At 36.7% G+C, this 21,628-nt stretch overlaps 1 protein-coding gene across 1 annotated transcript; it reads right to left on the bottom strand.

The window, feature by feature from the left end:
• Positions 1–13,144: 13,144 nt before the first annotated feature.
• LOC125094978 (splicing factor 3A subunit 1-like) lies at positions 13,145–18,862 on the bottom strand. Its single transcript, XM_047720678.1, is given in 7 exon segments — positions 13,145–13,681; positions 13,683–14,531; positions 14,533–14,783; positions 14,786–15,043; positions 15,046–15,132; positions 15,135–15,624; positions 18,821–18,862. Coding segments are annotated over 7 exon segments (2,514 nt in total).
• Between the last annotated feature and the right edge of the window lie 2,766 nt (positions 18,863–21,628).

Here is a 21,628-nt window from a genome sequence, read left to right as displayed (position 1 = left end):
AATTAAATCTGGTATAGTGGAATCAAAACATTTGTACTTTACACCATATCCAGACTCTCCATAACTACAAAACTGTACATTTATATTGTTTGCATCCTGAAAGATTGAATACACACTATGGAAATATGTACACAGAACAGCATAGACTGAGAGCATTATAGAACTCATAATTAACCCCAAATTATGTTAATATGTAACAATTTGACAAAAATGAATGATTTGAGCAAGTCTATAGTATGGACTTGTTCCATCTCCATATTAGGAGCAATCATTTAAACTTTGATATACATAAGGTGACCATCTGAGAAAAGGCACAGAATTTGGAGAATTGAAGGGTGAAATAGATGTTTTCGCCAGTGCCTAAATACACTTTCATTCACAAAAATAGGGAAGGCAGGTCAATTCTTCAGTTGCAATTTATGGAACTCTTAGATTCTGAAAACAGATGATTGCTGGTGACAATGACAACAGTTCTCTAGGGAGTAAATTATGGAGGGGAGAACAGAAAGTCATCCATTTATTCCTCAAAACTGGTAAGGGATAGGCTACCCAGGAGGAATGAAAGAATAAAAATAGACATGCAATGACAAATGACCTTCTCTATAAATGATACCAAGGAATTGCATTCAGATCAAAAGTAATCCAAACTTTATATAAGATGGTTGTCTTCACACTGACTCTTAAAATCCATAAAAGAGATTTGGAAGTCACAGTAGTCATCTTCAATGGACATTATGCTGCTATAATTAAAAGGTCAATGGAATAGCTGATGAAAAAAGTCAAAATCCCAAATAAAATATTAACTTAATTTTGGGAAGAAGCCAGAATAAACTTCATATTTTCCAAAAATATATAGTAAACATGCAAATAAAGAGAAAAAAAAAAGGATTTAGGGCAGAAATTGACAGAGATCAGAGCCAAAGAAATGAAAAGAAAATGAAGGAAAAATAGAACACCTATGAATTTTTAACCTGGCAGAAACTAGAATAAGAATAAGTATACTTACACTCTATAAAATCATGAAGACCTTAGGTAAAATTCAGATGTATCTTTCTCTGTCTCTGGAATGTTAAATATAAGTATAAATATATATATATATATATATATCCTATTGAAGATTTTAAAAAATATATCAAAAAACAAAAACAAAGCCTATTTTAATATAGAACAAAATCCTTACTGGGGTGAAAATACTTTTACAAATGTAAATCCTAAAAATATTTTCATAGCTTATTTGGGGATGATTGATGAGCTTCAGAAGAAAACAGATACTTGTAGCTAAAATATATCCATTGGTATGGCATGGGTGGAAAATGGGAATTTCTAAATTCATTATTCTTATACATTATATGAAAGTTATCTAAGCATAAATGGTCTTAGGAATTTAATTGTGGTTACTATTCTGTGGACATTCTAAAAATTAGCACTCTGAAAATGCAAGCCATTGATTTTTTAAACCACCATTCTCCCATTATTGTTGTCAAAGTTTAAAGAGAAACAAACTATTCTGGAAGAAATAGACTAAAACTACTAAGAGGCATCTGGGTGGATTACCTAAAGCCAGGTGATTTTTTCTTCAGTAGAGATCATCAATTTCATATTTAATTCCAATTACCATCAGCTTTCACCTCACTGCCTACATAAAATCTTTATAAAGTACATATTTGTTAAAATATGTATTTTAACATCAAATAATCTATAGCAGGCTTTTTTGTTTACCTCTTGACATCTTCAACACATATACTATATTTAAACTCTAATGTTACTACTTTCAATATTATCTGAGTTTATGAGAGTACTGATTTTCAAACAAAAGAAAATGTAGATATAAATTAATTTTTATTTGCAGAAAATTTTTAATTACTTAAAGGTAATCAATTAATTTGGTTATAACAAGACTACAAAGACATAAAAATGTCCATTCTCTAGAGGATGCATACATTTATAGGACAATGTAAAACTGGATACTTTACACAAATGTGTCTTAACATTTTGCCTTCTGAAGTCAAAATAAGAAATGAGCACACATCCAATATCCCTGCATTTTGTAAAACTGCCATGCAGGGAATCATCAACTACATTTTTAATTATCTCTGGCATAAAAACTAGTGTAATTAAATTTTCTCTGAATTCTAAGCTAAGAAAGAGTTTGTTATTGTGGATGCACTGTTATGCCTTGTTTTCCTGGACAAGAAGAGCCAAGGAATCCATATTACCTCCCTTTTAGCTTTGGTTGCAATGGAACTCTGAATTAGTTTTCAGCTGCCATTGTTTCTGTTATCCTTTCTATTTTGATAACTATGAGACTAACTTTACCACTTTTATTATTTATTTCTCCTTTTTCTACTATTAACCAGGATATAAAAATAATCTAAGTCAGTAATATTTCTTTAAAGTTTATTACATGAACACAATAACTAGAAAAGACCTAACTGAATAGGCTTTTAATGAGCACCTGTATTATTTAGGGTGCAACTCAAGTTCTTTAAAGGAAAGATGCCAGGGTATACTAACTGAAATGAAGTTCTTTTCTGATGAGTCCAGTCATGAACAATTCAAGACTGCAAGTGCTTCACACCAGGGTAATTCAGGCATCTGGGTCCCTGATTATCTTATGAACCCACACTCCTTTGGTTGAGATTCTGCATAGTTGAAACTACTTTCTCTTTACATCTATTTGTGAGACAATAAAAAAAAGTAAACATAGGGGGGTGCCTAGGTGGCTCAGTGGGTTAAAGCCTTCCGCTTGGGTCGTGATCCCGGGGTCCTGGGATGGAGTCCGGCATTGGGCTCTCTGCTCATCAGGGAGCCTGCTTGGCTTCCTCTCTCTCTGCCTGCCTCTCTGCCTACTTGTGATCTTTGTCTGTCAAATAAATAAATAAATAAATAATCGTTAAAAAAAAAAGTAAACATAGGAAGGCTTTGGAAAGTATTTTTCTTTTTAAAGAGAAATCTCAGAAATTCCATATATCATTTCTGCTTAGTTCCCATTGCTCTTAATTTAACCATGTTACAACTCATAGCTACAAGGAAAGCTGATGAATGGTAAGCACCAGCCATGTGCCTAACTAAATAGGATGGAGTGATATTTATATTTCCATATGGAGGAAGAGGATGGGTATTGGAATAAAATTACCAATTCAGCCATCGCTTTCTCCCTGATATATTTCCAATTTACCATCTGGCCTCTCTGTGCAATAAGAAACTGACAGTACATTTCAGTGGAAGGTCTTTAGTTTTATAAATAGAGAAACATGGTTTGACACTCCAGTCTCACTGATTTATAGTGGTAAATAGCTGTCAAATTATTTAATGTTTCTAAGTAGCTATACTATCATCAAGAAAATGTTTATAAAATACCTAATTCAGAAGTTTGTTGACTTAACTATAATTTTGTAATATCGTATAAGTCCAAATAAATAGCAGTGATTAATATTAGAGAGAAAAATATAATCTTTTTCCATGTTTTTTATTGAAATATATGTAGACAGTTGGAGATAGATGCTAGATAGATAGATACATATATTAGTTATAATACCTCAATCAACACTTAGTCTTCTGGATTTACTTCTCTAAGATTTCCACATATACACCCCATAGATCAGACTGCATTAGAAGTGAAGACCAGAAAGAACTACTTTTAACAGAAAATATGCTAACTAAAGAATATTGCTCCATTACAATTAAACAGTAACGAACTGATATAACAGACTAAAGAGTCGATGTGTATTTACTATTTTAGCTATATGTAATTTAGCAAGTCAGTGTTACTTGGAAAGCACTGCTTTTCAAATGAAATTCTTTTTTCTTCCCCCACTAATATTTGTTTTGGTTTCAATAATAAGTATGAAGACAGCTTAAAGAAAGATTGTGAGAGAAGTCACCTGCAATAATATATACTTGATTGATTTTCTCCTGATGTGCCTATTAGTTACTATGGTGACAATCTGTTCAAGAATTTAAAGAGAAAAAAAAAAGTGTATCATTTTCTCCATCATTTGAATAACAGGATTTTTAATTTTAGTTAGTAAAATCACATTTACAATTTTGCTTAGAAATTTATTGATTTTCATGTTTTTACATGTATCACATGTTGATTTTGCAAGGTCTTCAAAATATATTTTTTAATTCAAAATTGGTTTTGTTAAATTTGGTAATTTCCCCAAATATTTAATACAAAGGTGTCTGATAACCAAATATTTTCCTCAGTGTGTGCACACATTAGAAATTATTTTTAAACGTAAAAATCATTTATTTATATATAATTCATATATCATATTTAAGAATATATATTTTGATAAGTTATGCAATTAATATTGTAATTCAAATTTTGATTAAGGTCTCCTATGGGTATCTTGAAAAAAGAGAGACCATCTCTGAAATAAAATGGACAGCTATACTTTCAGGAAACATTGAGTTTATTTTCAGTCCCATAATTAATTGTCCAAATTACTTATTATCAATTTTCTCATACATAGGACATTTAATTTAAGGATTATTTTATTTTATTTTATTTTTTTAAAGATTTTATTTATTTATTTGACAGACAGAGATCACAAGTAGGCAGAGAGGCAGGCAGAGAGAGAGAGGAGAAAGCAGGCTCCCTTCTGAGCAGAGAGTCCGATGTGGGGCTCGATCCCAGGACCCTAGGATCATGACCTGAGCTGAAGGCAGAGGCTTTAACTCACTGAGCCACCCAGGCACCCTTAAGGATAATTTTAAAACTAAATGTAATTTTACCTGTACTGATCATTTCAACTTGTCCAGTGAGCTAGTAATTATTTGTGTTAGAAATTATAACCATTGATTATCTTTGTTTGTTTTACTGTTACTATAAATAATGTAAAACATGGGTGAATTTGAGGACAAAATAAAATTAATTACAAATAAAAAGAGAACTTCAATCAATCCAAGCACTGTAATTAGAATTTAGAATCTAAAATCATTTCAAGCAGCAAACTAATATGTTCTATATTTCTAAATTTCCAACTTCAGGTGGGCAACCTAATTCTGAATGTTTGTTTTTCTTTTCAAATACTGCCTCTTTTACCTGTTTTCTTTTTTTTTTTCTTGCTTCTTAATACAGGTATGCCACTCATGATCTACCTAAAACCTTGTTTTGATAGGCTTAGCCAATTAAATCATTTGTTGTTATTTACTGATTTCAAATTTCCTGTCCTTTAGAGTTGCTTACCCTCCCACTCCTTTCCTCTCTCCTCTTTTTTATTTGAATATAGTTGACACAAACCTTCAATGGTTTCAGGTGCACAACATACTGATTCAACTATGTTCTCCACAAGTTTATCTACCTTCTTTTTTCATGAAATGCTATTACTTACAATATTCCCTGTGCTACACATTTCATTTCTGTGACTTTTCAATTCCATAGGTGGAAACCCTCATGTCTTTCAAACCCCTGTCTCCTTAACCCCCCTGTCTCCTTAACCCCCTGTCACCCTCTCCTGTGACAATCACCTGATTTTTCTCTGTATTTATAGGTCTGATTCCACTTTTTGTTTATTAATTAGTGTTTTTTAGATCCACATATAAATGAAATCATGTGGTATTTGTTTTTCTTTAACTTATTTCACTTGGCATAATACCTCCTTGGTCCATCCTTTGTCTGACATCAGCCACAGAAACATTTTTCTAAATATGTCTTCTAAGAAAAAGAAATAAAAACAAAATAAAGTATTGGGACTACACCAAAATAAAAAGCTTCTGTATGGTGAAGGAAAAACAACAACAACAACAACAAAATGCAATGTACTGAAAGGACAAAATATTTGCAACTGATATATCTGACAAGAAATTAATATCGGAAGTATATAAAGAACTTATACATCTCAAAAACAAAAAACAAAAATCTGATTAAAAACTGGGCAGAGGACAGAAATAGACATTTTTCCAAAGAAAACATAGAGATGGCCAACAAACATAGGAAAAGATGCTCAATATCACTAATCATCAGGAAAATGCAAACCAAAACCAGAATGAAATTTCATTTCATACCTGCAAGGATGGCCAGAATAAGAAAGATAATTAACTGTTGGTGAGGATGTGGAGAAAAAGGAATCCCTATGCACTATTGATGGGAATTCAAATTGGTGCAGCTACTGTGGAAAACAGTACTAAGGTTCTTCCAAAAATTAAAAGTAGAAATGCCCGACGTGGATGGAACTAGAGGGTATCACGCTTAGCGAAATAAGTCAATCGGAGAAAGACAACTATCATATGATCTCCCTGATATGAGGGAGAGGAGATGCAACATGGGGGGTTGAGGGGGTAGGAGAAGAGTAAATGAAACAAGATGGGATTGGGAGGGAGACAAACCTAAGTGACTCTTAATTCACAAAACAAACTGAGGGTTGATGGGGGGAGGGGGTTGGGAGAGGGGGGTGGGGTTATGGATATTGGGGAGGGTATGTGCTATGGCGAGTGCTGTGAAGTGTGTAAACCTGGCGATTCGCAGACCTGTACCCCTGGGGATAAAAACATATGTTTATAAAGCTGTAAAAAAAAAAAAAAGAAAAAGAAAAAAAAAGGATGAATACCCAAGTTTTGTAGCAACATGGACGGGACTGGAAGAGATGATGCTGAGTGAAATAAGTCAAGCAGAGAGAGTCAATTATCATATGGTTTCACTTATTTGTGGAGCATAACAAATAGCATGGAGGACAAGGGGAGATGGAGAGGAGAAGGGAGTTGAGGGAAATTGGAAGGGGAGGTGAACCATGAGAGACTATGGACTCTGAAAAACGATCTGAGAATTTTGAAGGGGTGGGGGGTGGGAGGTTGGGGGCACCAGGTGGTGGGTATGGTAGAGGGCACGGATTGCATGGAGCACTGGTTGTGGTGCAAAAATAATGAATACTGTTATGCTGAAAAAATAAAAAATTAATTTAAAAAAAAAGGAAAAAAAAAAGTAGAAATGCCATATGCTCAATAAAGCAACCTAATGTTCATTGATGAATGGATATAGAAGGTGTGAGATGTACCTATGTGTATATGTATTATATTTTGTATATAATATTATGCTGCCATAAAAAAGGATGGGGTCTTGACATTCTTTTTCTTTATTTATTTAATTTTGTTTCTGTTAAATCCAATTCAATTTACTTGAATAAAGCTGCCTGGATCCATTGTTCATTCAATTCATTTAGCAGTAAATATCTTTAGGGTACAATAATTTTGCTTCTCTCCTGAGGATATTGGAGAAGTCAAGACACTCATTGCATCAAACATTGGTAAGTATTAATGAATTATTATTATCCTATAATGTTCCCATTGAATGTTTTTCTGAATCACAAACACACAATTATGAAGATTCTTTCTGAATAATCAATGTCCTCACAGGGACAAAAATCAGTAACAAATTTCCTTCAAAAAAAATTGGATCAAATTGGGCAAAATCATCAGTAACATTAAATATCCCTTAATATATCAAATGAATGTGGGTGATCCTTTGGATACAGCTCTTACTTGAAGACTTTAACTATGAGCGATTGGTGTGTATAACATTTATCTCCACTATGCCCATCTTCCAGTCCACCCTTATGCCAGGGTACCTCTTAAGAATATTGTCTTAAGACAATATTGCTCTTTCATTGTACAGCAGGATATTTAGAGGACTTTTTAAGGCAACTGGTAATTTCAAATGAACCTAGGTACATAAAGCCATCTCAGGGGATGTTCAGGGCCTGGCCTCATTCTGCTGGTGGACTTGGAGTGGTTCAGATGGCTAATACCAGAGATACTAGAACTTTGATAAAAGACATGAGTCTTAAAAAAAAAACTGAAAAAGTTATTCTTTTTCTGATTACCTAGTACACTTCTATGTATACTATATATAATACAATTTTTTTTTAAATAATGGACTGATCATATGTGAAGCATAGGGGCAGGAAAAAAAAGGCTTCTTTAATATATGCACAAATTATTCCTTTAAATCTAAATTATAACTAGGCTAAGAGAGGATCACTTTTTTTTTTGTCTGTAAAGTATCCTTGTCTGCACAATCAAAAAGTGAGTGGATTCATTGAACCATGAAGTCACCATTTAAATTAATTTGTTCTATGGAAAGCTACTATTAGGTGAAGCTCTATGAAGAGTAAGTCTCATAGGGTAATGTTTGTCATCTTCTTGGAGTTTTGACCTGCACACTGTACATTTAGATCTCTCAGAAATTCTTTCTCAAAAAACAAAACAAAACAAACACTTAAATTGGTTTAAAGCAGTGGATCACTTCTTTTTGAACCATCAGAATTCTCTTTTACTGAATTCATCAGAATTCAAAGTAAGAGAAGTCATTAGAATTCTCTTATAACTCCTAAAAGAACTGGTGCTCCATGGAATGTGCATTGGGATATACTTGCTTGAGCCATGGGAAGCGTTGTAACACCTGTGTCAATGTTAAAATAAATGTTCATTTTCCACAGAAACTCATTCCTTTCACACAGGTTGGAAGAAATAGTGGAACTTCATTCAAAATAAGAGCCACTCTAAGAATTAAGACTCCATGATTTCATAGACTTAAATTAATGCTTTTTATTGCCTTTACTTTTGATATGTTCTTGCATTTGTCTATATTCGATATCAGTTAAATATTTTCTTCAAACCTCACCACAGGTCTTGTAGTTCTAAAAAGAACCCTGAAGGGCACAGAAATGTATCTATCTACATTGTTATTGAAATCACAGACGGAAATCTATTCCTCATTTTGCCTGACTTCTTTGATAACACACTTTTTCTTCAGTAAAAATTTGTTTATGTGATAAGGAGTCTGCTCTAAATATATAAAAATAAAATTACTCTCAAGCTCGTTAGACAATAGGCCTATAGCATAATGAATCTCAGAATTAGCATTCGTTTGTGAAACATAAATGGTTTAACTTATTGCTACACTAGCTCTTTATTTCATGGACTATAAAGTTCACAAAATATTGAGCTTCATGGGCTATGAAATAAAAGCCTATAAAAGTGTCTTGGAATTATCTGTTAGATCGGACATTTTTACAAAACCCATAATAAAATTCACTGGGAGTTTTCTGTTAGAATCACTTGATACCTAGAAACAGGGTAAACTAATTGGAAAACAGATAAGGCCATTATGATATGCAAGTAAAACAAATGAATGGCATTTAATAACAAGATCACATCATTCCAAAATTATTCAATACAATTAGGTTTTCTTAAACCACTTTATACCTGCTTTAAAAAAAAAAAGAAATCCCAGAAAACGAGTAAACAGGTTTAATTACAGAAAATAAAACAAAATCACTATCCCCAAAGATCTAAATCTGATACTTGACATTTTTAGTACTTATTTTAGTTTCTCTTCAGAATCAACTGAGAAACTGTTTAGAGTATTAAAGTGTATCATTCAGTGGGGTAAAGATCTCTTTCTCTCTAGCTCTCTCTCTCTCTCTCCTGCATCTCTAGATTTACAATCACAATAACTCCAGAGGGGAAAAGTCATTAATTTCATGTGATCCTGACTTATTTCTTGCTATCTAGATACCTAAATTGACTTTTCATTATTATTATTATTATTATTATTATTTTAATCAATATGTTAAACTAGTGATTAAAGTTTTTATGTAGTGCCTTAATACCTTGAGATTCCTAACACATTTTCTTTCCTATATCCCATTAATGTGTATTCTGACATTCCCTATATCCCGACAGTCAGCTGTACATTTCCCTGAAGACACACTGGATGAAAGTTCACCTTCTTTTATTTCTTACTGTTAAACTACCTGTCAGCATTTATCTTCATTCTTTATTTCAAAAAATTTTCCTAAAATCTGGTTGACGTTTACATACAATATTTTATTTTATTTTATTATTTTTTTATTTGACAGACAGATCACAAATAGGCAGAGAGGCAGGCAGAGAGAAGACAGGGGGAGGAGGCAGGCTCCCTGCTGAGCAGAGAGCCCGATGCAGAACTCGATCCCAGGACCCTGAGATCATGACCTAAGCCAAAGGCAGCGGCTTAACCCACTGAGCCACCCAGGCGCCCCTACATACAATATTTTAAACACTCAACTTAATATCTTATGTTGATTGTTCATTTTGGTCAGCAGATACCTGACCAAATTTCTAAATTATTCAGATATTACTAAATCATTCAGATATATTAACATTTGATTGTGTGAGACTATATAGAGTAAGAGCTGTTATTAAAGAGTTTTATTTCCCTCTTCATTTTCTTGATAATTATGGGCTTTTTAAGCATAATTATTGCAATAGGATAACAGCTTGTCCTATAATATTTACCTCACTTCTATAATGGAATTGTTGATAACTTTTCTGGACACATAGCAACAATAAAGACTACAATTTCCAGCCACACTTGAAGATTTGTATAGTTCCTTAGTTAATTCTTACCAAGTAATCCATGGTAGGTTCTGGGAGCCCTCTTTTCGAGACAACTCTTAAGTGTGCTTTGTCCCTTTTTTTTTTTTTTTCTTCTGTTACATCAAGAAGTCAATTAGTGGGGCGCCTGGGTGGCTCAGTGGGTTAAGCCGCTGCCTTCGGCTCAGGTCATGATCCCAGGTCCTGGGTTCGAGCCCCGCATCGGGCTCTCTGCTCAGCTGGGAGCCTGCTTCCTCCTCTCTCTCTGCCTGCCTCTCTGCTTACTTGTGATTTCTCTCTGTCAAATAAATAAATAAATAAAATCTTTAAAAAAAAAAAAAAAGAAGTCAATTAGTTCCTAAGCAGTGCCTTGCTCCTAGGCTGACTTGCCACACTTTCATAAATTTAGATGGTAAGGATACTATAATTCCAAATGGATTTAGACAGTTGGGCTGCACTCAGAGCACAGAAGGCCGCTTGAGCTTCACACACCCATGTCAGTGTTCCTCGCCCTAACCCCAAGTCTATGAGGGCAATGCAGAGCAGACCTATATAGATGCTATGTGCACAGGTCTGTTTCACAGCTGAGAAACACTGAGCTTGTGGACTCATAATCTTATCAGGGAGTTGCCTGCAAACCAACCCAACATTCGCCCAAGAGGATAACACTCCTAATTATCATGAATATAAGCAAGTTTCTCTTGCACATAAAAGAAACACTTTTCTATCCTAGAATGTCTCTGGGGAGAGGAGAGATCTTCAGAGGAGAGATGTCTCTGGAGGAAGTGAATACCTAACCTTTCCAGGGATGCCTGCTTTATATAATCATTCTTAAGTTGGCTTCTGGCCTCAGAACATATGCAGAAGTGCCAGACTATGAAGAATTATCACCTGGGGCGCCTGGGTGGCTCAGTGGGTTAAAGCCTCTGCCTTCGGCTCAGGTCATGATCCCAGGGTCTTGGGATCGAGCTCCGCATTGGGCTCTCTGCTCAGCGGGGAGCCTGCTTCCTCCTCTCTCTCTGCCTGCCTCTCTGCCTACTTGTGATCTCTGTCTGTCAAATAAATAAAATCTTTAAAAAAAAAAGAATTATCACCTAATACTACCTTTCTTTTTCTCAAATATGGATGTAATGACACCATGAAAATAAAGTTCACATTAAATGCATGGTGAAATGGTATGACAGAATGTGATTCTAATGAAACTGAGCTACCCTATTACTCCTGAGTACTTATCTTCTAACTTCTATCTGAGAACACAATTTCTGGTTCTTGAAATCATTTTTATTTTGAGTATCTTAAAAAAAAAAAACTCAAAATGGAACCTAACTTGTATGATGCAATTTTTTTATTTATTCTTTAAAATGTCAACATGACATAATCTATTATTAGTGAATTTGCAAAACATACAAAAGTAAAAAAGAGAACAAACTTACCATAATTTATATGCCTAGAAATAACTATTAAAATTCAATACATGATACTTCAAATGATATTACAATGGGATATTTACTCATAAATATTTGCCTATTTTTGGGCGCCTGGGTGGCTCAGTGGGTTAAGCCGCTGCCTTCGGCTCAGGTCATGATCTCAGGGTCCTGGGATCGAGGCCCGAATCGGGCTCTCTGCTCGGCAGGGAGCCTGCTTCCTCCTCTCTCTCTGCCTGCCTCTCTGCCTGCTTGTGATCTCTCTCTGTCAAATAAATAAATAAATAAAATCTTTAAAAAAAAAATATTTGCCTATTTTTTTATTATTTTGTGAAGAGTTATCGAGAACAAATAACTATATTAAAATATTTTTTAAAACTCGAATCAAAATGTCAAAATTGTGTTCTTAAAATAAATTTCATACAGGTCTACTAAGAGTGAATGAGAGTAATTTCTTAACATATTTTGTCTGAACATTTTTTTTTTTTAGATTACTAGTGAATGTCACATCTTTATGTGTTTTATATGCAAAAAACCTATTTTTTGCTAAACGTTGATATCTTAATTTTCTGTCAGTGTGTGTCTTAGGATGTGTGTCTGAGTCCATTTGCCTTTTCACTTTGAAGTTAGTTGGTTCAAGTCATATACTTCTAGTAGAATGAAGGCAGAACTGATTTAACTAACTTCTGGACTTGAACTATGATTAGTTTTCCCTGATTCATTCCCAACCAAATAGATTATGTTTTTGGATACTATATATATATATATATTTTTTTTTTTTCACAAGAAGGATACAAGAGGTTTATTAGACAACCCATGGCAAGATACAAAATAATTGATAATGAGAACAACCATACTCTATCAGCCAGGTGCTGCTTGGGACTATGACACTATCCCACAGGACATTTCTGGGTTCCTATCTCCTGATGCGCTACCTAAAGAAATGAATCCCCTCAAATCAGGACTCAAACACAAAAGGATTATACAAAATGATTAATAATGACAACAACCATACTCTCATCAGCCAGGTGCTACTTGGTTCTATGACACTATTCCACAGCACATTTCTGTGTTCACATCTCCCAACATGCCACCTAAAGAAATGAATCCCCTCAAATCAAGACTCAAACACAAAGGGATTCAGAGACCACTAGGGAGGAGACTGGCTTTGCAAGCTCTCCCTTATCAATGTAGAGAAGGGATGGGGGAAGAAAACTTGGCAGGACAATTTGAATTTCCAAACTTAGCAAGAAGGAAACAAGTGTACAAGGCAGGGTCTCCTGGGACTGGGGCGGAGGGCAGGACAGTGGGAGACAGGAGAGGCAAAAACGGCAGTGGCTGAGACCTGACAGCAAGTTTCTCTACTTCTTCCGCCCGCCTCTCTCCTTGAGGTTGGCCATGTTGTAATAAGCCAGTGAGTTGGAATCCTTGATGAAAATGCCCTCATACTGCAACTTCTGTTTCCCTGCAGGCATACCCGTGGCTTCGTGAATCTTCACCTTGATGACAGAGACCTGGTCTGTGAGCGGGAGTGTGAAGACCAGCACCTGTCCGTTCAGTTTCCATTCAGTCTTATCCTGCATGTTGGGCACTTGGACTTTGATGGACACTGGACCCTTGTTTCTGCGCAGGAACTCCTCTTCAGGCACAAGGCTGTCTTCTGTCTTCAGTTTTTTGGAGGCAGGCTCATCCTCCATGGGAGGTGGAGGGTGGACAGGGGGCATCGGGGCTGGAGCTGGGACAGGAGCCACAGGTGGAGCGGGCACAAATGCTGTTGGCACAATCATGGGGGGTGGGCGGGGTGCCATGATAGGAGGGGCCGAGGGAGGCATGGGCACCACGTTGATCCTGGGCGCATGGATGATAGGCGGCATGGGAGCAATCACTGAGCCCGGGGGGTAGTCGAACCACTGATGCCATTGGGGGGCGAGGCATGACAGGTACGGCAGACACAACTGTGGTACGGACAGGAGGCGGCATCGCAGGTGGCCGGGGCACAGAAGTAATGGGTGGGGCAGAGCTAGGAATGTTGGTGGCTGAAGATGGAGGTGGTGGCTGCTGGGGAAGTTCATTGGGTTTGCTAGGGCCAATCTTCTCTTTGGTATCATCCTCTGGCACCAGGCCCTTGGCCTTATGGATGGCCTCGATCTGCTCCTGGAGGGTAATGTTGGCCTGGGCAGCCTGCTGGGTCTGGGCCATGCTACCCGAGTGGCCGTCCCAGGTCACCTTTTCCTCTGGCTTCTGGATTTCTTCCTCACCAATCTTCTTACCAATGGCTGTTTCTTCTACACCAAAGATGTCAGTACGCCGCTCAGCCAACTGTTTCAAGCTGCTTTCAATATCCAGACCTGGTGCATACACTTCATCATCGCTCTGCTTCTCCCGGATGGAGGGATCTCGCTGCTCTAGCCAGCCGGGATCGAGAAGCTCGATGCGCATGTGCTCCTGCATTTTGCTGGCAGGGATCTTCTCCCCAGTGATTGGAGACACAAGATACTCATCTGGAGCAGGGGCTGGAGGCAGGGGCTTGGAAGCTTTGGGGTCATAATCCTTCCGAACAATGACCTGGTCTGGAGTTGGGGGCAGAGGAGGCGGCATGGGTGTCTCTGGGGGTGGGGGCACTTTCTGCCCTTCTTCTTCATCATCCGAACCCTCGTCCATGTCTTGCACTTGGGTGTCCTGGTCCAACTGCGAAGGAGGCTCCTCCGCCTTCTCCTGTTTCTCGTCCTCCTCATCAGACTCGACCTCCCATCTCAACCTCTTCACTCTCCCCAAACTTCTCGTAGCGCTCCTGAATGAGGATTCGGGCCCCCAGTTCCTCTGGGGTGGTGGGGGGAGGGAAATTCCCTTGCTCATTGGGTTGGAAGTCCACTGTTTCCACCACCACAAAATCATGCCAGTCGATCTGTGCATAGGCCACCCGCTCCTTCTCCTTTTCCTCCTCTTCCTTCTTCCTCTCTCGTTCCTGGAACTTGGCCCACTCCACCCGGTAGCACACCTGTCCAAAACTTCTCGGGGGTTCTCAGCCTCTTTCTTGAGCTTTGTAAGTAAGCCTTTAGGAGGAATCAAGATCTTGGTGTACTGTTCCACCAGCTTCGTGAAGTAGTTGAAGAGGCTGTGCTGCGGGCGGAGGAAGTCAACCTGGTAGTTGCGCTGCTCCTTCTGCATCAACTGGGTCAGAAACTGGCGGCCGTTCCTGGCCACAAACTGAGCCGTCAGCTTCACCACGTCCAGGTCAAAGGCTGAGATGGAGGGGGGTCTATGAACTCAAACTCAGGAGGGGGCTCTTTCGGCACAATGGTCTCTTGTATCACCTGGGCTTGGACCTTCTGGGGCAGCTGCTGCTGGTGGCCTGCTGCTGCTGCTGCATGACCTTGGGGATGGCGGCCGAGGGCTCCTGAGCCTTCCCCTCCTTGAATTCGCTGACCTTATGGCGGTAGTAGGCATGGTCAGGATCGTTAGGGTTCAAGAAGTTAAACTTGGGGTTGTTGATCTCGTTCTGTCGTATCCTAGCTTCAAATTCTGGTCCGTTTCTGGCCACAAAGCTGGCAGTCTTGTCAACGATATTCCTGACTTCTGGAGGAGGAGAAATAATTCCCACCACTGGCTTGGAGGGAGTAGAATCCTCCTTCGAAGAAGCTGCTTCTTCGGTGGGCTGTTTGGGCTCGGTGGCCGCGGGCGGTGGCGGGGCACTGCCTGCACGGTCGGGCGGGCCTGCACGGTCCGGCGGGCGCGGTGCGACGCTCAGGGCTGCCAGTCCGCGTCGCTGAAGGTGAGCGGTGCTGCGTCGGAGCGGCTCCCCGCACGGACAAGCTCCCAAGGTGGCGCGGCCGACCGGATACTATACTTTTAAACTGATCACAAAACCTTAGATATCCGCCTCATACTTCATTACATGATGGGCATTAATCATTCTCTTTAGATACGATTCTCAAAAAAGACACATCTCAGGAACCTGAGTGGTGCAGTGGACTGGGCCTCCAACTCCTAGTTTTCCTCAGGTCGTGATCTCCGGGTCCTGGGATCACCCCTCCTCCGGCTCCTCACTCAGCACAGACTTGCCTACGGTTTCTCTCTCCCTCTCTCTGTCCGCCTCCCACTGCCCCTCCCCATGCTTGCTCATTCTCTCTCTCATAAATAAATAAATAAATATGTTGTGTTTTGTTTTTTAAAAAGACGCATCTCTAATTCCTATATGACAGAGATTATTTGCCATCCAAGAATGTCACTGCTGGTTCTATCAGAATACCCAACCTACGCTCACGAGTAATGTATTTTCTAGTCTACTCATAGATGCCTGTGGTCCATGAAGTCACAGAAAGAAACACCTCTTACTTCCAGTATTATCAGTGCTTCCAGGGCCTTGGGCAATAAAGCAATACCCTGAACATTCCTATCCCCACAGCTTTCAAATGCACAAAACCTTTGAGGTACCAAAGGTACCTCACATTCAAATGGTGCCATCTTAGCACCATTATTCAAGAATCCTTCTGTGTTATTCTTGATTCTTTTAGTCACATATTTTTTTTTTTACTTTTTTGATATTATTTTGTTCATTAACTATCTGCCTACAAATTTGTCTTTTCATGGGATAGTGTGGGGAATTAACCTCACAATATTCTCTTCCATTGCCACCTACAATGATTATACTTATATAAAGATATAAATGCAATAACCATTTCATAGTACTTATATAACCTACTAATAATTATTGCTTTACAATTATGCTTAGTAGTTTGTTTATAATAATTAATGAATTTGACTTTTTTTTTTTTTTCTTTCCCTCTGCTGCTTTAGGCTATTTGTCTTATATCCAGTTATTTTTTTCCTTCTTCAAAGTTTAATTTCACTTTGAAGTTATATTCTGTTTTTCAGTCTGGAGATATTGACAGTTTCTGGTGGGAACTAAGAACAACGTTGTCATTTCAGAATGAATCAAAATAATTTATAGGGTGATTCTTTCAAATCTTCAGAAGATTCAAGGCATTGCTATTTTGCTTTAAAAAGTATAGAAAAGACCACAAGGACAGGGAAGTCTTATTTATCTATCACCACAAATGAGTCTAGATAAGCTAGGCTGATCATATAAATTTGAATAATGATAATATTCTGCTATTAACTTCCAGGGGCCATTCATTAGGTATGACAAACAGTACTCTTACTTGGAAACTGAGTTCCATGATATTAAGGTAATCTACCAAAATTGAAATACAGATACTATCTTTTCCAACTAGAACAGTTTTCCTAACAGGTTAAGATGAGAAATATGATGTGAGGACTGAAGAAATTATATCTGTGAGTCACTTAAAATGCAGTAGAAAGATATAACTTTTAAATGCCAACTAGTATTATTTTCATATTATATTGTGATTTTGCAGCTATAACAGAGCAGTGCTTATGTACAAAAAAATTGCTTTTCAAATGATAATCTGTATGATTTATACTTATAAATATCCATCCAATTTCAGTTTCTCATGGAAAAAATGTTCTAATGTCAATGCCAGTGTCACAATGACATTGCTTAACAATAATTGAGTTAGTTTATATAATCATTATTGTATTTTGAAACAGAAAACTATAATGTCCATTATCTTATAAACTTAATCCCTTGATTAAAAATCTTAGAAAATGAGGTATTTAGTGACTTTTTTTTAACTCCTGAAGTGAAATACCTTCATTTCACACCAGAGATTAAATTAGTAACTTGGAGAGTGTCTATTAGATACTACCATGGATCAAGATTAACACATCTCTTCCAATCACTATAGTATATTTTTAGAAGCTCTACATGTAGAGATCATTAATTTCAGGCTGCCTTGCCCAATAATTGCAGTTGTTAAATTATGCCAATGAAGTCTTGGGCATTTTCCTTGTTACTTGATTAGTATACAAGTTTCATTTTAAAGCTGAGCTAATAACTATCTGTCTTCTGGAAAGATGTAAAATAAAATTAATGTGTGTTTCTAAAGTGGCATGGAAAGTGACTGTTGAGCCTTTACAATTTAGTTTTTATTCATCTTAAATTTTGTAGTAAGTCTGAGTCATTCTTAAAATCTACCTATGTGTTAATAGCATTATGTATAGACACAGGTTTGAGGTTTTGTGATATTTTGTCAATAATAAAGTGAATTTCCCTGTGTTCAGGACTAATCAGTTAGGTGGCCTTTACCATGCATGTCTTTGCATTTAGTGTCTGACAATGGTATAATGTAAGTAAGATATCTTACTATTTTTTTTTAAATTGCATGTATTGTGGTACATAATCTGACATTATTTCTATTTATAAGCCATGCATAGCTAATACATCATATAAATTTCAACATGATATCTAGGAGAGAAGAACGATCACATTTTTTCCAGTTAATTTTCTGAGTCTTAACTTGTTTTTACAGGTTCCTATAAAATGGAAGATGCATTTACCATTTTTGAGCAAGTCAGTACCGTAGGGTTCCTTTTAAGTAAAAAAAAAGATGTGAATAATTTGGAAGCAATGCTTGGTCATTAAACTTTAATCTGATACATTAAAGTAAAAATAATACAAGGAACAAAGAAAAAAGACAGAACAATTGTGTTGCATGGGGTCTCAGAAGCTTAGATTGACCACTTAAGTTAGAAGCCAACTTTAAAACAATACAACTCAACATATTTGTTTCTAATATGAAAGTGTGAAGAGATCCTCTGATGTGCTTCCATGAGAAACTGATCAAACTATATATAAATATCTTAAAGATTCCAGAAATAGTCTTAAGGGGTGATGACAAATGAAGAAACATCCATAAAACAATAAAAAGTCAGCAAAGAAAGGTTAGAGTTTGTACTTTGAACTAAAACCTTTCCATCCCTTTCTTACCCTAGATCAGAAACTCCACTCCAGATTGTTATACTCAGTACTGGGCTCCTTTCCACTTCAGCACCCAGACTGAAAACTTTCTTTCTGGGAGAAACAAGATGTCACCATTTCTTATTCTGTCCCAGCTACATTTTGCTGAAGCAAAGCCCTAAAAAATGTGGTAGAGAGGTAGGAATTGTCGCCTTACCTCTAACATCCATTTGTGAAATGGAAGATCGTCTTTGGGCATGGTGTGTTGAGAATGCTGATGCCCTGATCACTCTTACTTTAGCTTCTGAGACAGGAGAGGCAAGTCAAAAGGACTCCAGGCTCCTGTCCTCCCAATAAATGCTGAGCTCTTAGGGTATGGGTGCCATTCTCAGAGAAGCTTAGTATTATCCTCACACTTGGCTCCAAATCCAGGTTCAGAGTTTTTTTCCAGGTGTTTGGAAAGAGAAAGAGCCATTAAAACAGCCCCTAATTTCTTTCCAAAGGAGTTGACTTCATTTGTAGCAGAGAGTGAAGAAGTTCAAGCCTAAAGGCATTCTCAAGAACAATGGAGGTTGTAGTAAAACAAATTTAAGAGGAGATCTAAAAATGCAAACTAAACTATAGGTTAGCTAGTGTTCAGTAAAAAATTGAGAAGAGTTGGCATCAGAACAAAAATAAAATTGTAACCTCAGCTATTGAAAGGAACCAGTACTTAATTGGATTTGCTTGTAGAATTTGGTTGGTTTAAGTTATGCCCTCAAAATAATCGAGTAATCAGTTAGAGCAATTTAACACCTTGGTATGGTCAAGAGAGTCCTATCTAAAACACTGTCATCTCTGGGTGACTAGAAGCAACATCCAAGACTATACACTGTGTCTGTGCATGTGTGTGTGTGTGTGTGTGTGTGTGCACGCACACGCGCACGTGTGCACGCACATACATGTGTATGCATAAGGGATAGAAGGGGGTAAACGCCACTAAATAAATCATCTAAGTCAGTCACTAAACATAAATAAATAACAATAAGAAGCTCAAGGGGAAGGTGGAGACAGTATCCAGAGTCGGTAACAATATGTTATCTAACATGTCCTGTTTCTAGCAAAAAATTATATGGGCATAAAAAGATAGAGGAAAATACAACTCATATACCAGAATAAAAGCACATAAGTGCATGTGTGCACACACACACACACACACACACACACACTCTTGTGAAAGAACCCGTTATCAGATTTTTAAAGTAGCCATTATAAATGTGTTTACAGGTTTAAAGTCACCATGATTAAAAAAAATAAATGATGATATATGGACAAAGTCACATCAAGAGGGAATTTGATAAAGAGAATGTATAAATAAGAACCAAGCAGAAATCATAGATTTGAAAAGTATATTACCTGAAATTAAAAAAAAAAAAAATCACTGGAGGGGCTCAATAACAGACTTGAAACTGTAGAAGAAAGCATAAGGTAACTTGAAGACAGATTGATATACAGATCATGTAAGCTTAAAAACATAGAGAAAGGGGAGCCTGGGTGGCTCAGTTGGTTAAGCGACTGCCTTCAGCTCAGGTCATGATCCTGGAGTCCCGGGATCGAGTCCCGCATTGGCTCCCAGCTCCGCGGGGAGTCTGCTTCTCCCTCTGACCTTCTCCTCGCTCATGCTCTCTCTCACTGTCTCTCTCTTCTCTCAAATAAATAAATAAATAAAATGTTTAAAAAAAAAAACAACATAGAGAAAAATAATGAAGAAAAATGAAAAGAGACTCAGAGAAATGTGGAGAATTATTAAGCACACCAAAAGAGATATAATGAAAGTACTAGTGAAAGAGAGAAGAAACATAAAATATATTAGACAAGCTAATGCTTTAAAAACTACCTTGATTTGATTTAAAAAAAGATAAAATAAAATTCAGGAAGCTCAGTGAATTCCAAGTAGAATAAAGACAAAAACATTCATAGGCACATCATACTAAAAGTGCTAAAACTCAAAGACAAGAAGAAAATCTCAAAGGCAGCAATGACTCATTACTTACAAAAAAACCTCAATAAGATTAATAGTTGACCTCTCGGTAGAAACAATGGAGGCCAGATAACAGAAAGATAACGTATTCAAAGTTGTCAAAGAATAAAACTTAAACTAATAATCATGTATCTAGCAAAGCTATCTTTCATAAGCAAAGGCTAAGAAAGGACTCCCCTAGATTAAAACAAGAACAAAAACAAAATAAAGCAAAAATAAACTGAGATAATGCAACTAGATCCACCTTACAAGAAATACTTAAAGAGTTCTTGAAGTTGAAAGCAAATGACCCCAGATGGTAATTTGTATTCACATGAAAAAAGTAAAAACATCAGTAAGAATAATTATGTAATTTTATAAGACAAAAGAATTCATATTTTTCCTCTTTCTTCTCTGCTGATTTAAAGCAATTGCATAAAATGGTGTGTTTATAATATATTATTGGACCTATAAAATAAACAAATGCAATATATATTTAATGTGTTTGGGGACAATAGCACAAAAATGGTGACTAGAGCAAAACTGTTTTAGGATAAGGAAATTACAATGAATAAAATGCAATAATTATATATTGTTGGGTTTAAAATATCAATAAATATAAAATGTATAATTATAATACTGCAAAAAGGGGAATGGGAAATAGAGTTATATAGGCTTAACTGTCTATATGTCATTGGATTAAACTACTATGAATCAGAAAGTAATTTAGTTATGTTCAAGTGTATATGGCAAACTCTAAAGCAGTACTAATAATGTAACTTATATGCTGAAAATATTATTAATCATTAAACTACTATAAAATATTTAATTAATGAAAAAGTAAAAAAAGAGGAACAAAAAGTCACAAAACAGAAAAAATTTAAAAATGAAATGGTAGACAGAAATCCAACTATATAAATAACAAAATGTAAATGAATTAAATACATGTTCCAATTATAGACTATATAAAGGATACACATCTATGAAGCATTTGAAGAACTAATACCAGATCTTTACAAAATCTTC

The sequence above is a fragment of the Lutra lutra genome, chromosome 3 (assembly GCF_902655055.1).
Source record: "Lutra lutra chromosome 3, mLutLut1.2, whole genome shotgun sequence".
NCBI classification, from domain to species: Eukaryota; Metazoa; Chordata; class Mammalia; order Carnivora; family Mustelidae; genus Lutra; species Lutra lutra.
The sequence above is the reverse complement of the archived record's forward strand: the minus strand, read 5'-3'. Positions and strand labels throughout refer to the sequence as shown.